General features: G+C 41.0%; 2 protein-coding genes across 2 annotated transcripts; both read left to right on the top strand.

Annotated features, from left to right (window-relative positions):
* Nucleotides 1-436: 436 nt before the first annotated feature.
* On the top strand, nucleotides 437-5695 carry LOC143005196 (interferon-induced GTP-binding protein Mx3-like). The gene is made up of 12 exons (XM_076156434.1): nucleotides 437-753; nucleotides 1432-1569; nucleotides 1739-1893; nucleotides 1965-2103; nucleotides 2204-2402; nucleotides 2509-2587; nucleotides 2676-2798; nucleotides 2922-3063; nucleotides 3279-3437; nucleotides 3517-3593; nucleotides 3685-3924; nucleotides 4977-5695. Exons 1-12 carry the CDS (start codon nucleotides 567-569, stop codon nucleotides 5199-5201), a joined length of 1863 nt encoding a protein of 620 aa, XP_076012549.1. The 5' UTR covers nucleotides 437-566; the 3' UTR covers nucleotides 5202-5695.
* A 723-nt stretch (nucleotides 5696-6418) lies between these two features.
* LOC143005195 (interferon-induced GTP-binding protein Mx-like) lies at nucleotides 6419-12026 on the top strand. Its single transcript, XM_076156433.1, has 12 exons — nucleotides 6419-6743; nucleotides 8612-8749; nucleotides 8865-9019; nucleotides 9091-9229; nucleotides 9329-9527; nucleotides 9620-9698; nucleotides 10235-10357; nucleotides 10460-10601; nucleotides 10692-10850; nucleotides 10952-11028; nucleotides 11142-11393; nucleotides 11513-12026. The coding sequence occupies exons 1-12, from the start codon at nucleotides 6557-6559 to the stop codon at nucleotides 11735-11737; spliced, it is 1875 nt and encodes a 624-aa protein (XP_076012548.1). The 5' UTR covers nucleotides 6419-6556; the 3' UTR covers nucleotides 11738-12026.
* Nucleotides 12027-12624: the final 598 nt, after the last annotated feature.

Raw genomic sequence — 12624 nt, forward strand, 5'->3', positions numbered from 1 at the left:
CTTTCAATTGTTTTCTCTATGTGTGTGCGTGCGCGCGTTTGTTGCAGTGAATACTTTATTTCTCATTATAGATTTAGCTGCGTTTTACGGTTAATTCTAGCTGCCTAGTTTTAAACTTTTCCTTTTTTAATGTATGACTCTTTTTATGTTCTGTAAGGTATTGTTTTCCAATAGAAATACAATATGCAAATGTGAATCGTTAAACACATTAAATGAAGGAAACGAGACTGTAAACCAAGCATCCTCTGCATCAACCTGCCACACTGACTTTGATTCACACTTTGCAGCTCTTCTTCAACGTTCGGCATCATGAACTGAAAGAAAGGAAATAGAAACCTTATTAAGGCTGGATTCGACTGATCTAAGAAGACATCCCAGCTTCAGGTGGCCAGGAATCAGCACAGATGTAGGAAATCGAAACCTAAGTTAGGATTCGTTTCCTCTGACTCAGTGTACTGCTTCAGGAACTCTCAGTCTGCATCAGCCGTTGACTCCACTCAGCAAAGCTCCGCATAATACTTCAGGATCAACGCAGATAAACGCAATTTCACTTGACATTCGGCGTCATGAACACTCTGAATCAGCACTATGAGGAGAAGGTTCGTCCCTGCATTGACCTCATCGACTCCCTCCGCTCTCTGGGTGTGGAGAAGGACCTGGCGCTGCCTGCCATCGCCGTGATTGGGGACCAGAGCTCGGGGAAGAGCTCCGTGCTTGAGGCGCTGTCAGGCGTGGCTCTACCGAGGGGCAGCGGTGAGTTGAAGCGACCAATGGGTGCTAAGTTTTCGAAAGTTTCTTGTGATTGTGGTTGTGAAGTTTGACGATGTGGTTAAATACTGCGGTCAATCCAGCTGTTATTTATTTACAGCTCCGGGGTCACATCAGCCGCCCCGACATAAGGAATGCGAGGAAGGGGATACACACATCACTTCCGTTTTTCAAATTAAACTGCAAAGTTAGCGCAAGGATACACAACTGACTACGTACGTTTTTCAAAATAAGATGTTAACACAGGTCATACAAAAACTAAACCAAAGTAAGTGATATATTTGAGTTCAACACAACTTTGACTAAACACTCACACAAAATCAAGCATTCTATTGTACCATGGGGCTATTCAGCATAATCAGATAAAAACATTTTTTTTATCTGATTTATTTAATTGAGGTGGAGCAGAACAGGAAGTTTTACTCAGATTTACTTGTTGTCTGGTGTTACCATTGTTTAGAACTGTCAGTCAATGGAAGGTAACAATGCATTAACATATGCAATACAGATTTAATATCAAACAGCAAAGCTTTGTGCTACCTGAATCACAATGTGAAGATGGATTAGTCATCTGGTTTTTACGAAATTGATTTCTGTATCTGCTGCTTTTGATCATGTCAGTACGTACATAGGTAATTTACTTTTGCCAATTTGCCAAATCAGGCATTGTGACACGGTGCCCCTTGGAACTAAAGTTGAAGAGGAAGAAGGAAGGTGAAGAGTGGTTTGGAAAGATAAGCTACAAAGACTACGAAGAAGAAACAGACAACCCTGAATATGTGGAGGCTATGATTCGAGAAGGTACAGTGACAGTCGATGTATGGTGTACACAAGGCGTTCTCTCACGTCACCAACCAATGCCAATATTGATGGGCTTACCGATGGGTTTACTGTAGGTTACTCATAGGTTTATCTGCTTGTCAGTGATATGGGTTTACCATTTCCTCCTAACCATATATCTGCTCAACAGCTCAAGATGAAATGGCCGGGGTTGGGGTGGGGATCAGTGAGGACCTCATCAGTCTGGAGATAGCCTCTCCTGATGTTCCAGACCTGACGCTCATCGACCTGCCTGGCATCGCCAGGGTGGCTGTAAAGGGACAACCAGAGAACATTGGCGAACAGGTATGCTTGCATTGCCCGGTTGTATTATAAAGCATATATCTGGATATTTACTTAGTACTTGATACTTTCAGATCAAGAGGTTGATCCAGAAGTTCATCAAAAAACAAGAGACCATCAGCTTGGTGGTTGTGCCATGCAACGTGGACATAGCAACCACAGAGGCTTTGAAGATGGCACAGGAGGTGGATCCCCATGGGGAGAGAACTTTGGGTAAATAGGTTTTTACTTTACATTTCCTCTAACATAATTCCAAACTCTAATGCTGTCATTGTAATATTAAACATTTTTTGTGTTCACCAACATGCAACAGGTATTCTGACCAAGCCTGACCTGGTTGACAAAGGCACAGAGGAGACAGCAGTTACTGTTGTCCATAATGAGGTCATCCACCTCAAGAAGGGCTACATGATTGTCAAGTGCAGGGGTCAGAAGGAGATCACAGACAATGTGTCACTCACTGAAGCAACAGAAAGGGAGGAAGTGTTCTTCAAAGAGCATCCTCATTTCTGGTAAGTGCATTCCTTTCAGCCATAGCGGTCAATACTGTAAGCGTATTGGTGTGGTGTGCTGATTTGTGGACATTTTGTGTTTTGTTGCTTTCCATTGTTATCCCAGCACTCTCTATGATGAAGGCCTTGCCACCGTTCCCAAACTGGCTGAGAAGCTCACCCTTGAGCTGGTGCTTCACATAGAGGTGAGATTTTCATGTTCTTTTATCATAATTGTTCCCGACAGGATGTGCAACGTCAACAGAGGAGGTTTGAACAGTGTGTGTTTTACAGAGATCCCTGCCGCGACTGGTGGAGCAAATTGAGGAGAAGCTGGCACAGACTTGTGTGAAGCTGGAAAGTTACGGCACTGGAGCCCCATCTGACGCAAGTGAAAGAATGCGCTTCCTTATTGATGTAAGTTAGCGTAGTGGGGTTCTGATGCAAGCCAAGTAATATGAGATATTCAAGTAACTGCAGAATACTTTGGACATTTATCTTCCTTTCTCCTTTCATTTATCCAAACCTGTTGTATTGTAGACCGTGTCAACATTCACACATGATGCTGTTCGCCTCGTCAAAGGGGAGGAACTTAGGAGTGGAAACGGGCTCAAAGTCTTTTCGGAGCTCAGAGAAGTCTTTGGGAAATTTAAAATCATTATCGACAATTCTGAAGTGAAGTGTAAGTTCATGAAGGATCATTGCACCCTAATTCAAACATTTTGTTGATTGCTTTGTTTTGATGTGGCATTATCCATCTGGTATTAGGTTTAAAATGTCTCTCCACCCAACCTCAGACTGTGAAAAGATCTAATCATCCAGAATATAACACCTGTTGTTCCATTGCGACTGTTGAGCTTGTGCTAAACTACTTTCTCTTCCAAATTTGCATTGCAGTCAACAAGAAAGTTGAGAATGAGGAGGCTATGTATGCGTCAAGATATCGTGGAAAAGAACTGCCAGGGTTCATCAACTACAACACCTTCGAGGTCATGGTGAAGGATCAGATCAAACTTCTAGAGGAGCCTGCTGTCATGGTGCTCAAAGAGGCAACAGGTTTGTGTTGTTAAATTGCTCGACTGATAGCAGGTTAAAGGTTTATCTCATTTTTCACATTGGTTTGCTTTTTATCCAGAGCTTGTGAAGAAAGCCTTTATGCAGCTGGCACAGACCTGCTTTGTTGGATTTCCTAACCTCATCAAAGCGGCTAAGGTAAACTTGCTATTATCATTTGCAGTGATAAATGTACAATTTGACTATAAGAAATGGTTGAATATTTCATGACTGACTTCTTGTCCTCCAGACAAAGATTGAAGCCATCAGAAAAGAGAATGAGAAAAAAGCAGAGTCAATGCTGAGGACTCAGTTTCAGATGGAGATGGTTGTTTACACCCAGGACAGCACATACAGCAACCACATAGGGAAGAGGAAGAGGGATGAAGAACAAGTTCCACAACGCATCAATGGATTTTCGTCTGTTTCAGACACTGCCAGCAAAACCACCATGAAAGAAATGATGTTCCACATCAAAACCTACTACAATGTGAGTGATTTGTGTGTGGCTGCCAGTAATTTCCATAGTGTGATGGTTCACTATACCAAGAGATACAGTTCTGTGAATTTCAAGAATATTGTTACTGTTGTGGTTTAGATTGTCCATGAAAAAACTATGATGTTAAGTGAAGATTCATGGGACATCTGAGATGGGGTGCACATTGAAACAAAAGGATACCACAGCTGTTCCAACACTTTTATTTGGATGGTTTGAACAAATATGAATGATTGTATCAGTACAAACAAAGAAATATAACAAAGTTTACTCATAGCAAACACAGAAGTAAATCATCAACCCAAGTTAAATCAGGTGATTATTCTTAAACTTACTTTAGATAATGCATCAATGGGGTTTGACAAATAGGAGTAACTCAATGCAGATTAACATAGCATCTACCATTAGACAGATGACGTCAGAGTCCATAAACTCACTTGTTTGTCTCTTTCTTCAGTTTCTCTGTCTCTGGTGACACTCTGTTTGGGGCAATGTTTGTAGAAAAGGCTCTGACACCATCTGGGTGTGGTTTATGTAACTTCCTGGGAGTACCTTTCCGGGAAACTCAATGAAAGTCTGTTCAAATTCTGCCAATTTTTTTCAAGATTACATGTTAAATACTAATATCATTAGTTACAACATTCATTAATTTGCATTAGTTTGTTATTAATTCATTGTTGGTTAATGTTGTTGTTGGTGATTTCATATCCTTATAATTCATAGAAGGTAAGTATAATATAATTTTATATATATATAAAACTATATAACTGTAGCACTAACAGTTGCTAAAATGTTATTATATTTGCTCATGCATATTTTTTGCACAACCTCCAGAAGTTCATAAAGATTATCATTACAGCATTTATTACTTGGTGAACCAATATTCTGTGCGATCTGGAAGTCTTAATGTATAATATATAGAAATACTACACTACATAATACACAAGATTCTGTGAGACTTTATAGATGAGTTCCAACACCTCACGTTACGTAGGCAGCATAGCTGACCTGGTCACTTAAAGTATTTCCCCTGTCTGAAACTACAGATTGCAGGCCAGCGTCTTGCTGATCAAATTCCTCTGGTGATCAACTACCTGATGCTACAGGAATCTGCCTTCCAGCTGCAAAGGGAGATGCTGCAGATGCTTCAGAATAAGGAGGAAACAGAGACCTTGCTTCTGGAGGACTCGGACATAACTGTCAAGAGAGCCCGCCTGCAAAATAGCCAGAAACGCCTGACAAAGGCACAGTTTTTGTTAGCTCAGTTTTAGGGGGGCAGCTTAGCTTAGAAGTGTAAATATAAGAGCTGTCTGATCAAAGTCACTTCATTGTCACATTTTGTTATTGTTGTTTATATAGATTTCACTCATATCTGTAACCTTTTTTAGCTTGAAATCAAAATAAAAACATTATCAGTGATAGATTGGTGATATGTTACTTTCACTGATGTTTCTCCTCCTATAAAGTGAAGGTTGATGACGTTTGATGATGTTTTATTGATTAGTTTGCAACTAGTTATTTGAGAATGTAACTAGCTATCGATGGATTTAGAAAACAATACTGAACCGACCTATTCTAAATGAATTCAAAGTCAAAATCAGACCAGCTGCAATACATTCAGATCTCAGTCAGTAGTGCAATCGTTTGCTGAAAGGATGTACATGTATGAGGACTAATTCTGTGATATTGAGATGTCGATTAATGTAGATCTGTTTAGTATCTCTTCAATTCTTTAAGTGGGAGTAAATAAAGACCTTAAAACACACTCCTGTGCCATGTTCTCATAACCTACGAAGGTTGTGGCTCTCTGCTGTTTCTGTTTCAATTTACTTGAACATTATATTGCCAATTTGGCCTCAGGGTCTTAAGTTCTCATTTCTCTCCCTGCCTCTCTTCGAAAAAAGTAAAACAACAATAACAAATAAACAACCTTCTATCGTTTCTCTGCCTCTCTCTCCCCCCCCCCCCTTCTCTGCCTCTCTCTCTCTCTCTCTCTCTCTCTGTATAAAAACTATCTCCAATGTCCCATAACTGTATTCGCACTGTCATGTAAAATGCTTGCTTCACTAAAAGTGTACAACAAAAAAACTTGGGTTTTTGGGACACAACCAAAATCAATGACGTCACACATGTAATGAAGGGCTCACGTTATTATTAATGTTATTGATGCTGTGATGTTCAGGCTAAGTGCAAACTCACAGAATTGTAATAACTGCAGTGAACCGTGAATTAACTCGATACAGGAAATATGGAGACAGTCTGATAGCTTCTGTCTCGGCCATAGCCCACACCAGCTTCCTTCCTAACCTCCATCCTAACCGTGCACAACAACAGTAACACAACAACGAGAAATAACACCAGTAAGGATACATGAACAATACTAACAGCTCGAGTTACTAATGTCCTCTTATAACGCATAATGAGAGCAACTGTTTGGTACCAAGGAAACGTCGGAAAGAAAGAAAATTGAAACCTAAGTTAGGTTTCGTTTCTTATGAGCCGGTGTCCTGCTGTGTGTGTGTGCGTGTGTGAGAGAGAGCTCTCAGTCTGTATCATCCTCTGACTCCGCTCAACGCTTCAGGACCATCGCAGTTAAAATCGTTTTTACAACTCGACATTCGGCGCCATGAACACTCTGAATCAGCACTATGAGGAGAAGGTTCGTCCCTGCATTGACCTCATCGACTCCCTCCGCTCTCTGGGTGTGGAGAAGGACCTGGCGCTGCCTGCCATCGCCGTGATTGGGGACCAGAGCTCGGGGAAGAGCTCCGTGCTGGAGGCGCTGTCAGGCGTGGCTCTCCCGAGGGGCAGCGGTGAGATGCACGCACACATAATATAAAACACCGACATCGATTGATTTGACTTTTGTTATTATGAACCTTATTGTTGTTTGTTTTACTTGTTTGCTTTTTGAATTAAGTGGAGCAACATTATGGGTTTGTGGTTCACTGTTGCGTCACAGACAGGGGTTCGATTCCATCCATCTGTCTCTGTTCTGTCCATAGTTGATCAAGTGCAGATGCCTTATTTATGACTTTATTACAAGTCAAATTCACTAATTCGCCTAGTAAAGCAAAAGTAATTTAGCAGCTGATATTAATTTTACTTCGGTATCAAAAGTGTTTTTGGATAAGAACTGTTGGAAGCGATAGTAAAAGTAATTTATTGTTCTGCACTGTCATTCATACAGAGCATTGTGATTCTGTCTTCAGAAAACAAGCAGTTACCAATCACTTTGTTTTCTTCTGTTTGTTCAACAAACTATTGTACGAATATGACGCAATGGTAAATCAGCCGGTAAATCAAGTCTTGATTCAGTCCGTCACTGTCCATCTCATGAATATGCATGATTTGTGTAGGAGGAGGGGCTCTTACTACTCAGCCAATCACGAAGGAGTATTTCAATATTCATGAACTTGCCCTCGGCTCACCTACAAAAAGAAATCGCACAGGTTTTCACGCTGATTGTAGAGATTTTTGGATAGTCTGGCCAGGAATCGTTTATGTGGGCCTATACCACTATAGTGACCGTTTAAACCAAAAAAGCTGTCCCTTTGTTGGTCACATTGTTGGTGGTGACTGGGGGTTCTTAGACGCTTGTTGAATTGCAAAAAAGGAAATCCAAAGAGGTCCAGGCAAAGTTCAAATAATAATGTTGGTTTATTAATAAATAGGTCTTACAGGGTTTGCATACATAACTTAAATCAATAAAGGCTGAAAGTCATTCCATAATTCAAACAAAAATATAATCTAACGAAATCGTTCAATCTTCGGCTCCTTGAGCTCTTTGTCTATGTACTTTTTAACTTTGAAAGTACCAGAGGCTTACCGCACCTGTGGGAATTGTTTGTCTTGGCGTTCCTTTGTTCCTTTGCAGCCTCTTCCTGGTGTGGCCTTGGAGTTCCAATCCTCGTGATCCACAGAGTTTTGAAGACCCATAAGCAAGCTTTTGACTAATATAGTGACCGTTTATACCAAAAAGCTGTCCCTTTGTTGGTCACATTGTAGGTGGTGACTGGGGGTTCTTGTTGAATTGCAAAAAAGGAAATCCAAAGACGTCCAGGCAAAGTTCAAATAATAATGATGGCTTATTAATAAAAAGGTCTTATAGGGTTTGCATACATAACTTAAATCAATAAAGGCTGAAACTTGATTTATGATCAGGAGCAGGTTTCTATGTCTATCCTCGCCTACAGCAAGCCAGCAAGGTCAAAAGCTGTGTGCTCCCAGTCAGCCACGCCTCCTACTGGTCACTCTCCTATTTAATGGCCTTTTGACCTGTAGAGGGCACAAACTCTCAGAAAATGGAAATAAAGACAATGATTACAAAAACTTATGATAAATAGCAAAATGGCTCCTACAACCACTATAAGACATATATACAATATATGTATACTATGCTATAGATATAAACTTAGAAGTGGCATCACTAATCATAGCTGTTTCTGTATATCTGTGAATATACCAGTAAAATAAGTAGTATAAGTATAATCACATGTAAGAGTTTGGGCAAGTGGTTAAGCAATTATCAGGTTTCTGAATATATATCTGAAAATATAGGCCCATCTGTTCTCATATGGTTGGAAATATCACCATACTGCCAAATCCACAACATGATAAATCATTTACAGTATCAAGTCATTTTGATCTAGATGTCTACTTCCCTTCTTCCTCAATCCAGGTATTGTGACAAGATGCCCTCTTGAACTCAAGATGAAGAGGAAGAAAGAGGGAGAAGACTGGTACGGAAAGATAAGCTACCAGGATTGTGACAGAGAGATCGACAATCCTGCAGATGTGGAAAAATACATCAGAGAAGGTAGAGGTCTATTTAAACTCCACATGTGGTATTATTATCACAAGACAATATGAAAATGGTGCTGCCTAAATGAATTAGGTTTAACGTCTTTTGAATGGCTGCATTTTCTCACCAGCTCAAGATGAAATGGCCGGGGTTGGGGTGGGGATCAGTGAGGACCTCATCAGTCTGGAGATAGCCTCTCCTGATGTTCCAGACCTGACGCTCATCGACCTGCCCGGCATCGCCAGGGTGGCTGTAAAGGGACAACCAGAGAACATTGGAGAACAGGTATGCTTGCATTGCCCGGTTGTATTATAAAGCATATATCTGGATATTTACTTAGTACTTGATACTTTCAGATCAAGCGGTTGATCCAGAAGTTCATCAAAAAACAAGAGACCATCAGCTTGGTGGTTGTGCCATGCAACGTGGACATAGCAACCACAGAGGCTTTGAAGATGGCACAGGAGGTGGATCCCGATGGAGAGAGAACTTTGGGTAAATAGGTTTTACTTTACATTTCCTGTAACAGAATTCCAAACTCTAATGCTGTCATTGTAATATTATAATTTTTATGTGTTCACCAACATGCAACAGGTATTCTGACCAAGCCTGACCTGGTGGACAAAGGCACAGAGGAGACAGTGGTTGATATTGTCCATAATGAGGTCATCCACCTCAAGAAGGGCTACATGATTGTTAAGTGCAGAGGTCAGAAAGAGATCACAGACAAGGTGTCGCTCACTGAAGCAACAGAAAGAGAGAAAGACTTCTTCGAAGAACATGCTCAATTCCAGTAAGTTGAGTTTAGGAAGAATAATGCAAAATGTCCACACAGTGGTGTCACATCTGTGCACTATGTTGTTTCACATGACTTTCTTACCCCAGCACTCTCTTTGACGACGGCCATGCCACAGTTCCTAAACTGGCTGAGAAGCTCACCCTTGAGCTGGTGCATCACATTGAGGTGAGCATTCATTCATGGCATTATTTTTATAAAGAAGCATAATTCATTTTGCATGCAATTTACCAGGACTCATTGCTTGTGACTGTGGGGCTTTGCCTAAAACAACTGTTCTCACCACTGGATACACTGGGAGGCAGTAGTCGAGTGGGTAGAGCTTCCGCTTAAGAAATGGAGGGTTGCTGGTTCGAGTCCCTGCCGAGGTGCCCCTCTGCGAAGGGTGGTAATATAATGTAATGTAACTCGCTTTGGATAAAAGCGTCTGCCAAATGATCGTAATGTAATGGATACAGTTGTCAAATCTTTGAGGTAAACACAACTTTCAATTACATGCAGTACAGCTGTAGGTGGAACTGGCACCTGATGCCATGTTTCCATCCTCAAAAGAAGTAATAGCCAAACATTTGATACATGTGTGTAAAGAACCAGACAAATGAACAGCCACACATTAAAACATTGCTTTGAGGCAACACTAGTGATCATAAACCTACCTTTTGTTCAGACTTGCTTTCATAGTTTGACCGCTGTGTGCTTTACAGAAATCTCTGCCTCGACTGGAGGAGCAGATTGAGGAGAAGCTAGCACAGACTCATGCAGAGCTGGAAAGATACGGCAATGGACCCCCATCTGACGCAGCAGAGAGATTTGTCTTCCTCATTGATGTAAGCACCTTTCATCTGACCGTGTGCTGACTTAATGACATTTGTATGCACCAAATATTACTTTGTTTCAAAATCATTCCAAATGTTGCGTTTGTGTTCCAGAAAGTGACAGCATTCAATCAGGATGCCATTAATCTGACCACAGGAGAGGAGCTGAAGTGTGGAGAGAGGCTCAATGTGTTTTCCATACTAAGAAAAGACTTTGGAAAATGGAAGCAGCAACTTGATTCCTCAGGGGAAACCTGTGAGTACCTCATCTTGTTTGCAGTATGCAACTGTCTTGCCAGCATCCCTCATATCAGCAGGACCCTGAAGTTAAGTCTATGTATTGCAGTTAACGAGAGAATTGAGGAGGAGGTGACAGACTATGAAGAGAGGTACCGCGGAAGAGAACTGCCAGGGTTCATCAACTACAAGACCTTTGAGGTCATGGTGAAGGATCAGATCAAACTGCTGGAGGAACCAGCTGTCAGGAAACTCAAAGAGACATCAGGTGGGCACAAATTTAACCTGCTTATTTATTTCTTATTTCTTATGACAAGTTGCTCAGTACCAGACTTCATGCATGTTCTTTCTTCATTTACATTACTTCAGATGCTGTAAGGAAGGTGTTCATTCAGCTGGCCCAAATCAGCTTCATTGGATTTCCTAACCTCTTGAAAGTGGCCAAGGTGACCAATCATCAATTAACTTTAATAATCAACACTTTTGCTTCTCAGCGTTGGTCTTTCATCCTTAACATTTAGCCATTAGTCAGATTGACCAATACGTTTTTGGATTACAGACTAAGATTGAAGCCATCAAGCAAGAAATGGAGTCCACCGCTGAGGCAATGCTGAGAACACAGTTCAAGATGGAGCTGATTGTCTACACTCAGGACAGCACATACAGCAGCAGTCTGAGCCAGAGCAAGAGAGATGAGGAAGATGAGGAGAACGACCTAAGCGCATTGCATTCATCCAGGTCCATTTTGTACTGCACGGATAACCATGCCACTCTGCAAGAGATGATGCTGCACCTGAAATCTTACTATAAAGTATGTTTTAACTTAGAAGATTGATTCATGGTTCATATTACTTGAAGTCTATGAGGACATACAGTCGTGCTTGTTAAGTTAACTTTCTTCACCTTAAACTTCCTTTGCACCTCTTTCAGATTGCCAGTCAGCGCCTGGCGGACCAGATCCCTCTGGTGATCCGCTACAAGATGTTGCAGGAGACTGCTGTCCAGCTGCAGAGGGAGATGCTGCAGATGATTCAGGACAAGGAGAATTTTGAGTTCTTGCTGAAGGAGGAGTTTGACATGTGCAGCAAGAGAGCAGCTTTGCAGAGTCGACTCAAGCGTCTGAGGCAGGCCCGTGCCTACCTGGTGGAGTTCTAGAGAGGAACAATGCCTTGCAGTATAGAAGAATCGATAGGCACACTGCTTAAGGCTGCCTCCAAATGTGCCTCCACATGTGCTTCTTTTATTTTCCTTGTTGGGTTTCTGGGCTCTCCACTCCACTTATCTTCGGTTCTGTATATATAACAATTTGTGGCAAAAGTAAGGCTTAACCCATAGAGGCCTAAGGCATCTGTAGTGTATCCTTGTAAACCTTGCAAGGTTTAGACCTTTTTGCATTGTCAATCTGAATAGTTATGTTATATATTTTTTATTTGTTTTCCATTTTCCAGCACACAAGACAGGTCGCTGCTATCCCTTATTTTAGGAGTCATTTAATTTTGACAGGGATAATATAAAAGTTGGTTTTTCGCACATCGAAATACTGGTGATAACTGTTTTTGGAAGCCTTGAAGTCTGGATATTATTCTGCAATGCTTCTGGTGCTGATTTACAGTTAGTCCAAAAACTGATGTGTGTGAAGTGGCAGTATTTGAAAATTTGCCCCTCGGCTTATACAGACAATTGAATGTCCTATGTATTCATCATAAACTTATCTTGTTCATTTACTCAAATCAATCAATATTAAAATATTTGACTTGACTTTTATCTACATTGTGTAACTGTTTTCACTTTTAACGTACATCTGAGCGTCGCTTCGAATTGTAAATGCCAAAAGATAAGATTTAATTTAGCTCGTTATACATAAGCTTGTATTTTAATGACCTATAAGCTGAAATGGAACAGAAGCTGAAATCTCATCATGAAGGCATACTGGCCTGTTATTTTAGTCCCTCTTGTGGCCATACATGGCACATACAGTAAAGGTACTAAAAGTCTGCAGCAGAATTCACTATATTGTTCGGTATTCAAATATTGAAGATTCC

This window comes from Genypterus blacodes, unplaced genomic scaffold (genome assembly GCF_046128005.1).
Source record: "Genypterus blacodes isolate CSIRO-AG114 ecotype Tasmania unplaced genomic scaffold, CSIRO-AGI_Gbla_v1 ptg000070l_1, whole genome shotgun sequence".
In the NCBI taxonomy this organism is placed as follows: Eukaryota; Metazoa; Chordata; class Actinopteri; order Ophidiiformes; family Ophidiidae; genus Genypterus; species Genypterus blacodes.

What these genes read in the sequence shown, in the direction of transcription:
- LOC143005196 (XM_076156434.1), top strand. Translation starts at nt 567, where the DNA reads ATGAACACTCTGAATCAGCACTATGAGGAGAAGGTTCGTCCCTGCATT. An exon ending in GAATGCGCTTCCTTATTGAT is followed by an intron (nt 2,799 to 2,921) that starts GTAAGTTAGCGT and finishes GTTGTATTGTAG; the next exon opens with ACCGTGTCAACATTCACACA. An exon ending in ACATCAAAACCTACTACAAT is followed by an intron (nt 3,925 to 4,976) that starts GTGAGTGATTTG and finishes CTGAAACTACAG; the next exon opens with ATTGCAGGCCAGCGTCTTGC.
- LOC143005195 (XM_076156433.1), top strand. Translation starts at nt 6,557, where the DNA reads ATGAACACTCTGAATCAGCACTATGAGGAGAAGGTTCGTCCCTGCATT. An exon ending in CGATGGAGAGAGAACTTTGG is followed by an intron (nt 9,230 to 9,328) that starts GTAAATAGGTTT and finishes AACATGCAACAG; the next exon opens with GTATTCTGACCAAGCCTGAC. An exon ending in GAAGAACATGCTCAATTCCA is followed by an intron (nt 9,528 to 9,619) that starts GTAAGTTGAGTT and finishes TTCTTACCCCAG; the next exon opens with CACTCTCTTTGACGACGGCC.